We start from the raw sequence: 17,281 nt of genomic DNA on the forward strand, positions 1-17,281 counted from the left end.
GTTTGTATATATGTGTTTCTGTGTATGTATGTATGTAAGTATGTATATATGTATAATTTGTAAATATCAAATAAATAATCATTAGACATAATGAAGTCATTTGATAAGCGCAATACTAAATTTTAGAACCGAGTTGGTGCGTCACAAATACAAATACATCCAGTAAATACATATGAGTAGAGCCAATAAATACATATATATCGAAAATAAAAACACAAAAAATAAAGAGTTATTTGTTGGTGGAACAAAATTCGTAACAGTAACAGTATTGCTATTGCCTGACGATTAATCCAATAATATCGTTTCGAATTCGGTATACACTTGTTCTTCATCTTCATCTTGAATCTTGCTGTTATTTACATAAGTTACAAATTAAATGGAATATTTTATGTATCGCATATATCAAGCATAGGCATAAATTATAATAATTACAAATACGAAAAAGACGGCCTCTAGTTTGACCTAATACAATAAAAGTAACTATATATATATATATATATATTTTGTATATATATATATATATATATACGTATATCTATATAGATATATAATTTTACAATTTACACGCAACAGAAACAACTACCAACAAAAATTGAGAAGAAAAAAACAAATTATCAAATTAAACAAATTACAAACTAAATTGAAATTAGTCATATATATATATATATGTATGTATATATATATATATGTATAATCACATTGCCAACTTGAATGTGTGGGCACAACAACAATAATCATTTAGCAAAAATAGGGAAAAAAAGAGGAATTCGAACTTAATACTAACATTTAGGACTAACAGCATATCGAAAATTCAGCTTAGAATAGTAAATAACAAAACAGAAGAGTAAAATAAAAGGGAAACAGCAATGTAAATTGAAATATAAGCAATAATAGACAAATAAAGAATCAATTATAGGCATTTAAAAGGAAATCCCACAACTGTCATAGCCGCCAGTTGCTCCTGCTGCTGCTTCTGCTGCGGTTTCTTAGGAAATTGCACACATTTTCTTTAGCCCTTCCTCAGTCTCGTCCAAATCCATCTGCAGACTGGCTGCATTCGGCAGCGGCCGACCCTCAATGTTCGGCAAGTAGGGCTCATAATCGAGACCTTTGCGCTCATAGAAGAGCAGATAGGCGGCACTTGGATCAATGTTAGGCTGTTGGGATATCTCACGGCATGAGCTGTCGTTATAGCAATACCAGGAACCATTTGCATTTGATGCATAGGAAATGTAGTGACCACCATTGAGCATTCCAGAATGCGACTGTAACAAAAGGTCAGATAAGATTATGGCAACAAGACATTGAAGATTAATACTAACCACGACAGCATAGAGTTTGTACTTGGGATCAAATTCATCCACATCTGGCTTCAGTCTATGCTGATGATAATCTTCAAACTCCCCATCCACAATGGGCGTTTTGGTGAGGCTGGTCGAGATCAGGCGTTGTCGTCTGGCTGCATTGATCGATTTACTTTGGCGCAGGACATTCCCAGTGACAACCGAACGCTCCACCTCTGTCTGAATATTATTCATTTGATCACCATCATCATTCTTTTCATGTTGGGACTTGCTGCTAGTGCCGCCCAACGCTTCTATCTCGTCCAGTTCGCTAACAGTAGTTGTGGTCGTAGCATCTGCTTTTAATTCCAACAGCTCCTTATGTCTCAATATTGTCTCTTGAGGCACTGAGGCTAAGTAAGGTGCCGGATCGAAATCATCGAAAGGAAAATGTACAACCTTTTGCGACTTGACCCACTTGCCATTCACGCAATTGAATCGTTTTAAATGAACAATCTGAATAATATTTGAGAGATGATAAGTTAAATAAGTTACTGTTTTTCATTTTGTCCACAGGCTCACTCACAAGGATCGGTGGCAGCTTCCATATCTGCAGCTTCTTGGTGGCAGGTTTCTTGCCCTTACAGTGACTACAGTGATACCACTGTTCTAGTTTCTCTTCGGAGGTAAAGGCGCGCAGGCAATGATTCAAATCGACGGGTTCCACTTGCTCTCGCCTGCATATGGCAATTGTTTCGTGATCCACCCAAAGCTGCAGGAACATCAACACGATGCAAATTAGTCTTCCTCTAAAGTTTCCTCCTTCTATGTGTATTTGTGTGTGTGTGTACTTACCCGCTCCAGAGTACTTTGGTAGCGTAAATGCAATGCTGTTGGATCCCAATCTATGGCAATGGTAAAGTCTTCGAAATATTTTGTGGTGGCTGTATACGATAGCGATGCTGTATACTCTGGCGGTCGTTTTGCCTCCAAATTAGGTAACGATGGGAATTTCGCATTCATTTTTGGTGTGGGTGTGGGTGTGTTGCCTGTCAAAAGAGAAGAGATATTTTATTTCCAGAGCCACCAATTATTAGTGGGATTCTCCCCTCTTGATTTTCACTTACTGGCCATGGTAATAATGGGCGGCAATGCTCCCTGTAGCACATAGTCATTGTTGCAACGAATCTCACAGCCACGACAAAAACTTGACCACGGGCAAATGGCGCACGTCAGACCATCGGCACGCACAGCCCGTAACGTGAAGGGAAAATCATAGCCAAGGCTGTCATCACTGCAAAAGAAACGTGGTGGACTCAATAAAACAAAAGAGTTTGTGGGAGGAGCTCCTACTCACCAGTCGGCCGCATGATTCGCCTGATCTGTAGTTGCTGGCAAGGGGCTCAAGAGTCGGCTAACCTGAAGCCAAACGGCACAGTACAAATCCTTATGTGTTCCACCCTCGCTATTGGGTATAAGCAATGGCACTCCAAACAGGCTCGGACGCGTCTTGTGATAGGATAGGAAGTAACTGTCGTGACGTGTGATCTTACGATGCACAGCCACTAAATATTTGCCCACTTTGTGGGGTTGCGAGGAGCGACGCGAATAGACACCGCTGCTACTGGTTTCCGGTTGCGATGTGGTTATCTGCGGGTCTGGTTCATCTTCATCGTCAATCTCCTCCCCCACAGCCTGCTCATCGACATCCTCATTTTCAAGAGTATGTGCGGTGCTCAAGCCACTCGAATCGTTGGGAGTGGTTCGAAATGAGGAGCAATCATCGCCACTGCCACTGCCACTGCCATGTCTACTGCTATTACTATTGATGGGAGCCAAGTCAACAATCGGCATGGGTTCGGTCAGGGAGCTCTCCATTGAATTTTCACCTGAATGATTCGTATACGATGTGGAACTTGTATTGCTCTCCGTATGGAGCAGCTTGGCTGATGAGACTCGCTTCTGTTGGGCAGCAGGGCCATGCATGAAATTGTTTTCCGGACTGCAGCTCAGTATAAGCGACTCCTGGACCGAAATTTGTCATTAATGGGATTAGGTTTAGTTCATATAGGTTTCGGTGTAGGTGTGTGTGTGTGTGTTTGTGTGTGTGAAGGTGGGTGAGAAAATGTGTGTTTTTGGAATGTGAAAAAAAGCTCTTGGTTTAATATATAAAAGGAACCAACTTTAAAATCTACTTTTTAGGATAAACGCTCAAACGTTCAAATTCTACAATCAAAGTTAATAATTGGATTTGGGTTTTAGATTAAATTATTATTGCTCTTTGTGTAGTATATTTTGTATCTCCAACTCATAGTTAATTAATAAATTCGTTTTAAATTATTTTGTGGGCAACAATTCATTGATTGATTATTGTACAGCTTGATTACAGGTGATTCCAAGTGACGGAAAAACAAAAAATATTGATCGGAAATTATGTAAAATTCAAAATTATTCGCATATGGAATGGACTTTATACAACTATCAAGATATAAGGTAGTGAATAGCGATCGAACATGAAATTAAATCAAAATAATACGAATCAGGCAACTTTCGTTAAAGCCGAAAAAACGCAGCAAAGTGTTTTAAACAAATGGTAGACATGACTGAAAAAACGAAATGAATCGATCTTAAAGCTGAATTTTTATATGTATTTTATATCTCTCAGACAAAATCTCTCAATTTTGAAGTATCTTGTAGAGAAAAAATTGTAGCCAAAATGAAATGAAAAGATGTGGGCCATAAGACTCTGGTCAAAAGTCACCCAACACATCATGTAGGAGAATTTCAGGAAACTTTAATTAATTTTTAAAACTTATTAAATCGCATTAAATATATACAAATTTCTGTTTTTACTTTATGTACCTACAAAGTGGCAAAGTGTAATTATAATGTTCTATGGATCTAAAGGAAACTACAAATAAATAATAAAAATCTTTCAATAATTCAAAGAACCAGCAATATCGAGAAACAGACGGATAGAAGTAGAGAGAGAGAGAGAGAGAGAGATAGAAAGAAAGAAATAGCAAAAGGAGTAGCAAAAGGTGAGTCTAATAAATGTCGTTGTAAGCAAAAACAAATATACAATATTTTAAGTTAATTGAAGATTTTTATGTATATATATATATATACCTATATATACATACATATATAGTAAAATAAATGACAACGCGAACAACATATTAAATGTGATTAGTATCAAATATATATGTATATGTACATATATACAAATATATAACTTATATAGAAAGAGGCAGAAAGAAAGATAGAGAAATTACAACAAATTACAAATCGTTTTAACAAAGTGTGCGTAGGATATATAATTTATATAGATACAGAAGGATGTAGTAAGTTGAATTGAGTTTGAGTTTAGTTAAGAGTTAAGAGGGGAAGCCCACAAACCACGCAGCAGACGGCAACTGTTTTATTTAACATATTGGTATTTAATATATATATATATATCGCATCTATATTCGATTCGTTCAGTAGAGCTGTTGTATTAACTTTGGTTTTTACACACAGACAGAATCGGAGGATTAGGAAACGGAGATGGAATCAAGTCAAGTGCTTGCACAATGTATGATCGAACGTTTGTGCCCGTTTTTTTTTTTTTTTTTTTCAAATTTTTTTGATTTTGCTGAAGTAACGAGAGCAACGATTTATCCTAGGCAAAATGGGAAATTGATTCAGAAAATTGATCCACTCAATCGAATCGAATCGATTGATTGATTGATTGAGTGAGAGGAGCATATATATAATATAACATATATATGGTTATATATCGCTAAGATATTAAATACGTGTATGTTAATATAGTTTAGAAGCCATACCTTGAAGCAAAAAAGGCTGTGGGGCATGCACTCTCTTTTTCCAAAGCACCGGCTTACCTTTCCGGCATCATCTGGTAGCAGTTCGTGCATTTGGCCGCTGTTCGAGTGATTGTTATTGTTATTGCTGTTATTGTTGTTGTTGTTAATGTAGCGAGCCACCTCAATCTCGGCATCGACGACTTCATTATTATCCTGGCTATGATGTAGATGGCCATTGCACAGGATGCGCGACGAGTTACGCTGACTATTTGAAGTCTGCAGAGTACTCAGCGATGAGAGCGAATCCTGGCCAGTGATAAGAGCTGCAATGCAATTGAGTATATTATTGTTCCCAAGGAATTGATCACAAGACTAACCAGAACTTCGTTGAATATCCTTGAGCCCTTGCTCAATGTGCATGCTCAGAGCCGAATTCGAACGTGTTCTGGCACTGCTCTGCTCGGGCAATTGATAGACATACAGATCTTTGGCACTTTGCGTCCGCAACTTCTCCTCATCGTTCAGCACTTGACGAATTTGTGAATTCCAGAGCTCGCACACTAGCATCAAACTCGGCTGCAAGGCACAAAGAGTGGCCAGCTTTTGCTTCAGATCAATATACTTGCATTCCGAATTGAGACGCAGTCCATATTTGATGGGCACACTGCCGTCCAGTAGAATAACTGAAGATGAAGATTGAATGTTTAACGATGAGGATTGAATCCCAAAAACTTTGGTTTCTTTTTTTTCTCATTTTCTACCTACCCAGCACTTCCAAATAGACATAGTTCTCCACTGGCAACGGCAGACTGAGCAAACTAAATGGATCGAATCGCACGGATTCGTGGCCACAGCCCAGACAGCTTACTTTGGACTTCAATTGGCCATAGAATAGGTCAATAATAATTGACTGATTGCGTGCATGATGTTGGGACCAGGCCTCAGCGGCCACAATTTTATCTGGCCTGCCATTTGAGTCTTTGAGCTCGCTGTACGGTTTCTCTGTCACGCGATTAAGATCCTCATGGAGGGCATCCAGTAGCCATTCGAGCAGCTCTTGCGAATCATGCTGGCCCCCGCCAGCGAATTGAGGGGCATGTTTGTTCACACAAAAACGCAGCTTGAGCGGTGCCACCGAGCGCGTAGTCGCTGTCCACACCTCCTTGAGCAGCTCGGAATAGCGCATGGCCAATTGGCCGCGCGTTCCAAGTTTATTGGTCTGATTCAGTTCGAATCGATGCATCTGGCGCTGGAAGTACTGGGCCAGAGGTTGGGTATTAAAGAGAACCTGCAGAGCGGCATTCATAAAGCATGTGTTGCCCAGATTATGCAATCCCGTGGCTCCCGCAGCATGCACCGACATAATGGAACTGCGTGTCAGACGCCGACGATCAGCTGGTCCCCCGGCCACGCCTTGTCCGCTCTGTGCTGTGGCCAAAGAGCCCAGCTCTTCGGGCCACGTTAGATCCTTGTTACGAATCTCAAGCAGCAACTGGTCATTGTCCCGAATGACCAACTCCTTAAGGCTCATGGTATCCTCCTCTAGAAGAATAGGAAGATTCTCTAGCGGCGGGACATGCCACAGCCTAATGTCCTCTGCCTTCAGACGCAAATGTTCGCATAGAAAGTCGGCCACCTGGCGCACGGTTGCCAGACGGCTGAAGGCAGCCGTATAGGCCAAATATCGTTTAGGCGGTTGCAGCACGCTGCTCGCAGCAATGGCGGCATATCCTCCACCCGATGCCAGGACACCATAGCCTCCGCTTACGGTAGAGCCCCAACTGCTAAGTTGAGTGCCGCTGCCGCCGGAACCAGCTCCTCCAGACTGTCCTGGCTGTGCTTGGTGCAACAATATCCGCAAATTGAGTGGATACAGCTCCAGTTCCACCTCAGAATTGACTGGTTGTATGACCTAGAAGGAAAGGCAAGCAAACTAAATCACGAATTCCCGGATTTATTGAGCGATTTTGTCTTACCTGACGCGGCAGTGGCAGATTATCGCCATACCAACGATTCAAAGCTTTCCACAAGGATTTGGGCACCAGCTCAAAGTCATGACTTTGCACTAGGGGCGTATCCCGTTTTAGATGTCCACCTTCGCCGGTCAGAGTGCGCACATTACGATACGGATTGGTCGTTATCAGATTACCATTATCAATTGGCCCAGGACGCGCACAATGTCGTCCGGCTGAGATGCCGCTGCTCGCAGAGCCAGAACCGGATCCAGAGCCCGAGCCAAGTGAGTAGCTATCATGCTGCTCCAGACTATGGGTATTGAAACTCTCATCACAGACAAGTGCCTCATCGACGGTACTGCGTTGGCTGACGGTACGCTTGCAATAGTCACAGGTGTGCGACATGTGCTGGGTGTACTGCATCCAGTTTAGATACCAATCACGGCTAATCAAATACCAAAATTGGCCGACTCGATACGGACGTCGCTCCTCACGCCGCAGCCAACCCCGGACAATGTCGTTCTCCATGTGACGACACTGCGGCCAAAGGCCAAAAACAATATGGCATAACTCGAAGATTAGATCCAGCAGTGGCTGCATCAGGCGCAGGCCACATTGCACATTCCACAGCATAAAGTCCTCGGCCGTGAGGAGTACATTGTCCCGGGTCAGTGTACAGGGGACGCCATCAGGACTCTTTCGCTGGACAAACTCCAGCAGATCGCCAACAACCTGATCTTTGGTCAAGTCCTTAAATTGCTGGCAATCGCGATTCTCTTTGGCTACATTCAACAGGACATTAATCATTTGCAATGTCTCCTCGTGACTCAAGACACCATCCCGATCCACATCGAATATTTTGAAGCAGACTGAATCGATGGAATGGGCAATAAGTTTAATGTATATCTTAATTTTCAGCGATAACTTACAGCGGGTACGTTCTACTCCTGGTCCACGGCATGCGGCACTTACTCCGCAGCAGAGCTCCTTGAAATCAATGTGTCCATCGCGATTCTCATCGAAGGCATTAAACAGACCGGCCAGAGCATTCTTTGGTATGGGTGGACTAATTAACGGTCCAAGAAATTGCAAGTCAATTTGACCATTCTGTGAGGTGTTCTTCAAGCGCCAAAACTCTTTTTCCAAATCACCAATGTCCTGTGGAATGCAATATTAATTTTACTATGGATTTTTCTATATGTATATTGATCCAATTTGACCAACCTTTTCCTCGAGATGCGTAACACCGGCCAGACTCTGATAGAACGTTGGTGTCTCTAGTTCAGATGTGAGGCTCACACAATTATCGGCTAGCAGCCATTTGGATAGAACTGTCGCATTTCGATGTTTGACTATCCAATCCTGGAATTGCTCGAAATTAACCCGTTCGCCTTGAGCAAACAGGGATACACTTTCAAAGGGTGCCAAATTTACATTCCGTACATAATCGGACTTGACTATATACGTGCCAGCATCATTACAGTAAAGATTCCAAAGAAATCTACGAAATAAACGAAGAATTAATGAATCATTCATTTCTTGATATTAGAAAAACATTCCTGTTTGTTTACTCACTTGGTTTTCTCATCCTGACTGCCGCGTGTGATTAACACCAGGCCACAGAGCAGATCCTTAAAGGTTATGCCACGCTGAGTGCCACCGCAAGCGGCATATAGCATATCCGTAATCTTTGGCGGAACTCCCTCACAGAGTACATCTTGTTGGAATGCATTGCGACTGAGGTAGAGCCGGCCAACGCCGGCACATTTCTTGAAAGCATCCTTAAGACGTCTTAGCTCGACGTCGCTAACTTTAAATTACAGAAACAGAAAACAAAAATGTCAAATCATTATAATCATTTGTGGCCCACTCGCATTTTGGGTTTAACCCAAACTTATGCATGATGCATTTAATTAGAATCGTCTTCTACATAGGGGAACACCACTCGGATTATATGACTTTGTGGTTTCACACACGTTCCACGACCACAATAATAATAATCATTATCGTCAACATCACAACATGAAGACAATAATGATGAACAAACTTGGCTGTGACGTCAGATAAAGAAGGGGGAGGATCATTAAATGTGAATATACTCAAAAACTTATGGTCAGCCTCCCTTGAAAAATGTCACTGATTCATTTACAAATAAAATCAAGCCAAACACACATGTTTCATTTCTATATAAACCGATTATAGTAATTGTTTAAGTTATAAATCGCAAATTGCTAGATTGGTCATAGAAATAGAACAAGACTAAATTAAATCGAATGGTGTATACCCTCCTTTCTATATTTCACTAGAGATCGAAGGCCAATGCAAACTCCTTGACCAATTATATCATCATTTGGTCAAAGTTGTTCTAGTTACCACCCCCTCGTCTAATCAAATACATGATATTTTTATTTCTAAAGAAAAGAAATCACCATTTGATAATCACAACCCGAGCGTGATTGTGATTATAGCCCATGTATATGTACATACATATGTATTATTTTTGCAATTGTAGAGAATAGAAGTGGTCAGCAATGTGGTGGAGTCACGCGACACACGACAGACGGGACTGACTGGCCGGGTCCGGATGGTGAACGGCTGGAAAGATGATGAAAGTGGTCGAAAGGGAAACCAAACAGTCGTCTTGCTCTCAAACTGTTGTATGGGCTAATAAGAAACACACGCATCGCTCCACCTTAACGTAATGATGGGTGTCGAAATGGGTGCAGGCGGTGGGGTGAGGGGGGAGAGGACGAGTACGTAACGATCTAGTAACCAACGGCTTATCAGAGTAACATTCGTTTTTCTTTACTTTTGTTAACTGGCCATAAAATAGCAACACAAAACAGCATTTGGACGGGATCAGTAGCCAGATGAATTGGTCACCGACGTCACTGAGATTAGGATTTAAGATTTGTGGAAGCTGATGACGATAATAATAATAGTCATATTCATCTAAAGATTAATCAAAATTTCACATTCTATTCTCATTTTCAGGAATTTGCTACGTACATAAATTCCATAAAAACTGACACAGAGACATATATGTAATCTATCTTTTTTGTAAACAAATTATTATTATTATTGGCTTAAAATAAAATGTTAGGAATTTTTATTTCTAATGTAAACTTGCGATTTAAGTTTTGTACGAAAACAAAAGGAACACTGAGGTTTCTTTGTTTCCGAGACGGTCTTCTGTCTCTCTCTCTCTCTGTCTATCCTCCCTCTATAACAGAACCTGCACCACCCATGGAATGCTGCAACACAACAACAACAACAAAACAAAACGGCTGGCTGAAAGATTTTCTATTGTGACGTCACACGACGTGTGATGACGGCGACGTATGTAGATGCTAACACATGCACACACATACAAACATACAAACTGTGTGTGACTGTGGGACGGAAACACAGACACCCTCCAGCACACACACACACACACACACACACACACACAAGGCAATCAAAATTGCAAATGAAAATACAGCAAATCCAAATGCAAAACGAAAAGAAAGAGGAGAAAAAGAAATAGGGAAAAATGACCAGTCCAGGCAGAAAACACGCATGGAAATGGAAATAGATTGGGAATAAGAACACAATAGAATCGATAAAGCGCATTACACCTGTATTGGTATGCACACACACACACAGACAAACGCACGCGTGCACACATGTATAATTGTTTTTGTTGCTTTGCCCTGTGCTGCTGGTACTAGTGCCTTCTTGCTGCGGATTCTAGAACTCTGACGTCGTAGACGACGGCCGCAGAGAACCGTGATGACCCATTTTGTGACCAATGTAATGAAGGTTAACCCAAGTGGTTACTTACCACGTTTGACTGCATCCTCGTAACTTATGCAGGCGTGTTTAGACTCTTTTGTGCCCATTGCTAATTGCGGGGCAAGGTGGGGGTGCTCCCTCTGTCAATTTCACTCACTCTCTCTTTCGCTCCTGCAACCACACAACCACAACAACAACAACAACGTCGTCGTCGTTTTGTGACTACACTTTTCACATTTGTTTATGTTTTTTTTTGTGGACCATCAACAATTTCTGAAGACAAATTCTTGAGAAAATTCTGACCGAAACAGAATAACAATAACAATAAAAAAAAAACAAATAAGAATAAACTTTCAGTAAAATGGCAAAATCTGCTGTTACCGCTTACAGCCACCTTACGCTGTTAACTCATTACGAGACGTTAACATATTTCGAGTCTGTTGACTGACACATTGTCTGTTGTTAAGCAACACTGGATTGCCAGCTGCTATGCTAACAGTGCTGCTAATTGTTTCGGTCAATAATAACCGTTATTAACTCACGGTTTGAGGCAGGTGTCAGTTAGAAGTCTTTTATTGTTACTACAATTAAAATGTGAGGAAAGTTAGCCACATTTACCCAAAGGCGCATTAGCTAGTCCCACAAGATCTTTAGTGTTGGCTAATACTTTATTAAGTAATGATAATAATAAAGCTAGTCACATTCGTAAATTGATTGTTTTGTTCTTAAGCCAAATAAGCGGCAACAAAATAAGATAAAATATGTGTATTTTGTAGATAAATTTGTTTGGTTTTTCTTTTGTTTATCAATAATGTTTTGTATTTAGAATTTTGAAGTTCAACAGTTTCAATGTTCGCGCTCTTAAAAATGAGACGCGGTAGTTTGGTATTTATTCAAGCAAATTCTTTTCTTTGGTATTTTTTCTACTTCTGGTACTTTTAATCTTTTGTTTTACAAAATTTTCTAACACTAGCACAGTAGCCCGGTGTTTCGGCCTCAATTTTTTTTGCTAAGGCAACAAATAATTCCAACTGCGTTCAGTTGTTTATTAAACCCAAACAAGTTAGTAAGGAGAAAAATATTGTATTGAACAAATAATTCAAGACATCCAACAATATAATCATGGCCGAGGCGGAGAAGATTGAGGTACGCGACATAACTCGCATTGAGCGTATTGGAGCACATTCACATATTCGTGGTTTGGGACTGGACGATGTACTCGAAGCACGTGCCGTATCCCAGGGCATGGTGGGCCAGAAGGATGCCCGTCGTGCAGCTGGCGTGGTCACCCAAATGGTGCGCGAAGGCAAAATAGCTGGTCGTTGCATTTTGTTGGCCGGTGAGCCGAGTACTGGCAAAACGGCTATCGCAGTTGGCATGGCCCAGGCTCTGGGCACTGAGACTCCATTCACAAGCATGTCCGGATCTGAAATATATTCACTGGAGATGAGCAAAACCGAGGCTCTATCGCAAGCACTACGCAAAAGTATTGGTGTCCGCATCAAAGAGGAAACGGAAATCATCGAAGGCGAAGTTGTGGAAATACAAATTGAACGTCCGGCAACCGGAACGGGACAAAAGATGGGCAAGGTTACACTCAAAACAACGGAAATGGAGACAAATTATGATCTGGGCAATAAAATAATTGAATGTTTCATGAAGGAGAAAATCCATGCCGGCGATGTGATTACCATTGACAAGGCATCAGGCAAGGTAAATAAACTGGGACGCAGTTTCACTCGGGCCAGAGACTATGATGCCACTGGGGCACAGGCTCGCTTTGTCCAATGCCCCGAGGGTGAGCTACAGAAACGCAAAGAAGTTGTCCACACAGTGACCCTGCATGAGATCGATGTGATCAATAGTCGCACTCATGGTTTCTTGGCTCTCTTCTCGGGCGACACTGGTGAAATTAAGCAGGAAGTACGCGATCAGATCAACAATAAGGTCCTGGAATGGCGCGAAGAGGGCAAAGCTGAGATCAATCCCGGTGTCCTGTTCATTGATGAAGTCCATATGCTGGACATTGAGTGCTTCTCGTTTCTGAATCGCGCCTTGGAGTCGGATATGGCTCCGGTGGTGGTGATGGCCACTAATCGTGGCATCACACGTATACGCGGTACCAATTACCGCAGTCCACATGGCATTCCAATTGATCTGCTCGATCGCATGATCATCATTCGCACCGTTGCCTATTCCGAGAAGGAAGTCAAGGAGATTCTCAAAATACGCTGCGAGGAGGAGGATTGCGTCATGCATCCGGATGCCCTGACCATTCTAACACGCATTGCCACGGATACCAGCTTGCGGTATGCCATTCAATTGATAACCACCGCAAATTTGGTCTGCCGTCGTCGCAAGGCAGCCGAAGTGAATACGGAGGACGTTAAGAAGGTCTATTCCCTGTTCTTGGATGAAAATCGTTCAAGCAAAATTCTCAAAGAGTATCAGGATGATTACATGTTCAGTGAGATCACCGAGCACGATGGTGACGAATCGGTGGCGGGAGGCGGTGCAAAGCGTCGCATGGAATCCAGCGGAGATGCCCAGCCAATGGAGCACTAAGATTTGGTTTATATACAAAGAAAAAAACATAACAAAAAAAATTGTTCCCCAGTAAGCGATTATCGAATAAATGGATAAAAAAAAGTAACTTTCCCTTTTATTATAATTAAGCAAACGATTAATATATGTACATATATGTATGTATTGGTTCTTTTTACAATTTATTTATACAAATTTGCACTTTTCAAAGATATTGTTTGGATGTCTTTTCTGTTTGTTGACATTTAAATGAGCATATGAAAACATACTTATGTGTAAGTGTGTGTTTGTGTGTGTATGTATATGTCTAATTTCATCATCGTTGTATTGGTTATAAATATGTCAAAATAGTTAAGTCTCGAGGGATTTCCAGCCGTTTCTTACTCTTTGAATTAAAAAGATCTTATATAGAAAGTTTGGGTATCTCTTTTTGTTTCGCTTATAAAGCAAACATATTATTATTTACTAATTGAACTGAAGGGCTAGCATATTTCATATGATAATTTCATTAATTCCTTTCTCATCTTTTTTTTTTTTAACAAATGTCTGTCCCCATTATTCAAATAAGAACTTTTTGTGACTAGGCAAAACGGCAGAAAATAGTTTTTTTTAACAAATTTTGCTTCTCTTTCTCTCGCTTTCACTCTCTATCTCTGTCTTCTCTAATAATGTACATACATAGAAAATTGTATTTACAATTTCTATTTGTTCTTGGCATTCTCTTCTACTAGATTTTCATTTTCTTTGCTTTTACTTTCATTATCATCATTATTCCTCTTGGCCTCGTCTTCCAGTCTCCTTGCCCTCTTGGCCTGTTGCTGTCTTGGGCCTTCATAGAAATAGAAATAACCATGATAGAAGGCCGCCCAAATGAGCATATAAATGAATCCGAAATAGTTGACTGCACTATAAACACGAATCCAGCGCTCGTATTTAAGGAATACAAAAGATGATAGGCACCATCCCATATAGATGATGTTGTAGGATTTGAGAGCAAAGAAGTGGATCGCCTTATAGACGGCTTTGTCCTTGAAGTAGATCCCGTAGTTGGGCAAAATTTTCTTTTCATACATATTTGTAATCTGTAATAATCCACAAAATATTATAATGCAATTTTGTAATGTGTAGACTTTTGACTCACCTGTTTTTCGGTGCTCACAATCATATATTCCATCACGAAAGCCATATAATAGCCACTGTGGAAGCCATGCCAGATGGCCAAAAAGACTAGAGAGGCTCCATAGCTTATCATGCGATTGTTGAGGAATCTCAAGCGTTTATAGATATAACGGCCGACCCATTGATTGGTGTTCACATTAAAGGTCTGCACATAATGCTCCATGGTATTGCCCGTCTCCAAGTGCACGAGCTTGACATTACTGCAACCTGACCAGTCGGCGTTCCCATCTGGGCCAGTCTCGCTGGCCTTCTTGAAGGTGAAGCCAATGCATATGAGGGCACCCTCGGTGAAGAGCCAGCATGAGATGTACTTATATAAGGAAAATTTGGCCCAAAAGCCCAAGTAATACATTCGTCTAATAAGCGACAACTGAGTAAATTCCGGTGATAGGAAATACGAGTCGGGTAGATAATACAAGCCCACTTGAGATACGATCATATAGAGAACTCCTGCAGCAAGGCGATTCAAACCGGCCTCTAGTTGTCCCTTATGCTTACGGAATTCACCATCAATGAATCTCTGATAGCGTCTATACGGGAATTGTGGGCCAACGAGAAAGCCACCTGGGAAATAGGCAAAAGCCAGCAACTCCAAAAGCGATGGAAATTGCGGCAAATTCGTCTCTTTCTGATCCTCGGATAGCTCTGATTGCGGCTTAAGCCCATCGGTTAGATCAAAGCCGTAACCAATCATACGCAATACAAGAATACAATGCGGCATCGTCCATAATATATCATATTCATTACTGGCCGTATAATAATAGCCAAGCATCAAATAGGTCATATGGAATATGAAATTGATGGTTAAGAATATTGTTGGCTTGTGCCTGAGAAAAAGTCCAAGCAGATATGTGGTCAATATTCCCAAAAGTGAGTGATATACATCCAATCCATAGTTGAAATAGCATAGACTAGCTCCACAGATGGCAAAGTAGAGATGATGTAGACGTTTCGCTTGCGAATTTACAATATATTTGCAATAGACATACGCAATGGGGTAACCTAAAACGAAAGGTGATTTTGAAGGTGAACATTTATATCCATTGGGGTCTCCATGACTACTAAAAGTAAGTACTACTCACCTGCCAATAATGTGAGCAGTAAACGTAATGCCTCCACGGTGACATCTAAACGTTGCGCCACACCTCCCAATAGACCAGAGGATGGGGGCAAGTTGCTTCTGAATTCCGTATCCACGGATGCCATGCTATTAAAAAAATGTAAAAATTAAAGAAATTGTGTTATTTGTTATCAGTTTTGACCCGCGTGTTGAGCCGCTTATCAGCTCAGAAGGAGTTAACTGGTAGTAGTAGTAGTATTTCTATTACGTAGTCCAAAGCACAATATATGTATGTTTTGTGTTAGAAATTCCCCTCTGCCCCCTGTTGATCCAGGGCCAATGACATTTGCGTAGCGTTAAAATCAAAACAGAAAATTTACAATTCAATGTTTTTGGGTATTTTTTAAATTTAACACTGCCACCAAAATACACAAAAATACGTATTGAAATTGACGTAGAGTTATACTTATTGATTAAATTAGACTTTGATAGGCCAAATCTTTGGGTTTACTAAAGGGGGAAATTGAAATTGTGGAGCAACAAATTGTGCAGTGTGACCAAATAATATTGCCATCAAAATATTATGTTCAACAACAACAATAATAAAATCATTTGTTATGCTTAATTCAAAACCTACTTGGATTTGTTTACAAAATATATTGTCAATAGATTCGATTGGCAGTATGTATATATAGAGCTTACTAGATCTTTAAACATATTTTTGGCAGTGCCGTTGATGGTGATACGGCTTCGTAGTGTTTGGTCACACTAAAATTATTTATTTTTTTTTGTTTGCAAGTTTCATCAAATTTAAACAATCAACGTCATTACATACATATATCGGGGACTTGCGTTTGCTGATTCATACCCCAAATAAAGGGCGAATCATAGCTGATTAAGGAATACTGCAACATAGATGGACAGAGGTGGACTGGAACACATACGATACTGAGTGGAATTTGCTCAGTCTTACGTGGCACGTGGAACAATCCAGTTAAAAACTCCAAAACTCCGACTTACAGTTCTCTTTTTCTGCTCCACAGCTCAAGCTGGCGCACTCCAGCTCCAGTATGCGACGCAACAATTACCCCTACCAGCCGCTGAACCAACAGCCTCCTGGTTCATCCTCTTCCTCTCACCATCCAGATAGCTTGGAGGCTGAAAATGAACGCGCCGCCGAAGAACTGACACAGAAAATCGGCGCCCTCAAATCCCTAACCATCGATATTGGCAATGAAGTACGTTACCAGGACAAATTGCTCCGCGGCATTGACGATGACATGGATCGCACCGGTGGATTCCTAAGCAATACAATGACGCGAGTGGTACGGCTGGCCAAACAAGGTGGCGGAGCTAGACAAATGTGTTACATGTTCCTCTTTGTGCTCTTTGTCTTTCTCCTGCTTGCGTTGGTATTGAAATTTAAATAGCCAGCTGGATATAATTTCTAAATTTTGTATACATGTATGTATAGTCTTATGGGTTTATTTAAAAGAAAAAATGTTTAACAGATTTTTATCCCATGAGCAGCTAGTAAGTTAGACAACAGGGAAGTCGGAGAAGCGTACCCATTAAAATATAAGAAAGAAAAAAGAAACTAAATAAAATGAGAATCAGTTATGTCTGTAAATAAGATGAGAAATTCTTTCTGTCTCGACTGTCATTTTTATGAAAAAA

General features: G+C 40.8%; 4 protein-coding genes across 6 annotated transcripts; 2 read left to right on the top strand and 2 right to left on the bottom strand.

Annotated features, from left to right (window-relative positions):
* Positions 1-845: 845 nt before the first annotated feature.
* Positions 846-11,022, bottom strand: LOC6643091 (ubiquitin carboxyl-terminal hydrolase 32). Of its 2 annotated transcripts, none has more exons than XM_002065720.3 (14): positions 10,871-11,022; positions 8,620-8,854; positions 8,269-8,545; positions 7,974-8,202; positions 7,066-7,913; positions 5,855-7,001; positions 5,467-5,772; positions 5,168-5,412; positions 2,641-3,308; positions 2,411-2,577; positions 2,139-2,332; positions 1,870-2,055; positions 1,323-1,799; positions 846-1,265 (listed from the first exon to the last, which is right to left on the bottom strand). In XM_002065720.3, the coding sequence occupies exons 1-14, from the start codon at positions 10,926-10,928 to the stop codon at positions 987-989; spliced, it is 5,316 nt and encodes a 1,771-aa protein (XP_002065756.1). In that variant the 5' UTR covers positions 10,929-11,022; the 3' UTR covers positions 846-986. The 2 variants fall into 2 exon arrangements, with proteins under 2 accessions (XP_002065756.1, XP_023031962.1); XM_023176194.1 differs by having other exon boundaries at positions 5,111-5,412.
* Positions 11,023-11,786: 764 nt separating this feature from the next.
* LOC6643092 (ruvB-like helicase 2) lies at positions 11,787-13,474 on the top strand. The gene has a single exon (XM_002065721.4). The coding sequence runs from the start codon at positions 11,944-11,946 to the stop codon at positions 13,384-13,386; it is 1,443 nt and encodes a 480-aa protein (XP_002065757.1). The 5' UTR covers positions 11,787-11,943; the 3' UTR covers positions 13,387-13,474.
* Positions 13,475-13,528: 54 nt separating this feature from the next.
* LOC6643093 (lysophospholipid acyltransferase 5) lies at positions 13,529-16,675 on the bottom strand. 2 transcript variants are annotated; one of them, XM_047012249.1, is made up of 4 exons: positions 16,625-16,675; positions 15,627-15,751; positions 14,507-15,546; positions 13,529-14,447 (listed from the first exon to the last, which is right to left on the bottom strand). In XM_047012249.1, exons 2-4 carry the CDS (start codon positions 15,748-15,750, stop codon positions 14,067-14,069), a joined length of 1,545 nt encoding a protein of 514 aa, XP_046868205.1. In that variant the 5' UTR covers position 15,751; positions 16,625-16,675; the 3' UTR covers positions 13,529-14,066. The 2 variants fall into 2 exon arrangements, with proteins under 2 accessions (XP_046868205.1, XP_002065758.1); XM_002065722.4 differs by lacking the exon at positions 16,625-16,675 and adding an exon at positions 15,873-16,167.
* Positions 16,675-17,190, top strand: LOC6643094 (BET1 homolog). Its single transcript, XM_002065723.4, has 2 exons — positions 16,675-17,068; positions 17,135-17,190. The coding sequence occupies exon 1, from the start codon at positions 16,675-16,677 to the stop codon at positions 17,032-17,034; it is 360 nt and encodes a 119-aa protein (XP_002065759.1). The 3' UTR covers positions 17,035-17,068; positions 17,135-17,190.
* The last annotated feature ends 91 nt before the right edge of the window (positions 17,191-17,281 follow it).

Source organism: Drosophila willistoni, assembly GCF_018902025.1.
Source record: "Drosophila willistoni isolate 14030-0811.24 chromosome XR unlocalized genomic scaffold, UCI_dwil_1.1 Seg41, whole genome shotgun sequence".
NCBI lineage: Eukaryota > Metazoa > Arthropoda > Insecta > Diptera > Drosophilidae > Drosophila > Drosophila willistoni.

What these genes read in the sequence shown, in the direction of transcription:
- LOC6643094 (XM_002065723.4), top strand. Translation starts at nt 16,675, where the DNA reads ATGCGACGCAACAATTACCCCTACCAGCCGCTGAACCAACAGCCTCCT.
- LOC6643093 (XM_047012249.1), bottom strand. Translation starts at nt 15,750, where the DNA reads ATGGCATCCGTGGATACGGAATTCAGAAGCAACTTGCCCCCATCCTCT. An exon ending in ACTGCTCACATTATTGGCAG is followed by an intron (nt 15,547 to 15,626) that starts GTGAGTAGTACT and finishes CTTTCGTTTTAG; the next exon opens with GTTACCCCATTGCGTATGTC. An exon ending in TTGTGAGCACCGAAAAACAG is followed by an intron (nt 14,448 to 14,506) that starts GTGAGTCAAAAG and finishes GGATTATTACAG; the next exon opens with ATTACAAATATGTATGAAAA.
- LOC6643091 (XM_023176194.1), bottom strand. Translation starts at nt 10,928, where the DNA reads ATGGGCACAAAAGAGTCTAAACACGCCTGCATAAGTTACGAGGATGCA. An exon ending in GGATATTCAACGAAGTTCTG is followed by an intron (nt 5,413 to 5,466) that starts GTTAGTCTTGTG and finishes ATTGCATTGCAG; the next exon opens with CTCTTATCACTGGCCAGGAT. An exon ending in ACAGCCTTTTTTGCTTCAAG is followed by an intron (nt 3,309 to 5,110) that starts GTATGGCTTCTA and finishes ATTTCGGTCCAG; the next exon opens with GAGTCGCTTATACTGAGCTG.
- LOC6643092 (XM_002065721.4), top strand. Translation starts at nt 11,944, where the DNA reads ATGGCCGAGGCGGAGAAGATTGAGGTACGCGACATAACTCGCATTGAG.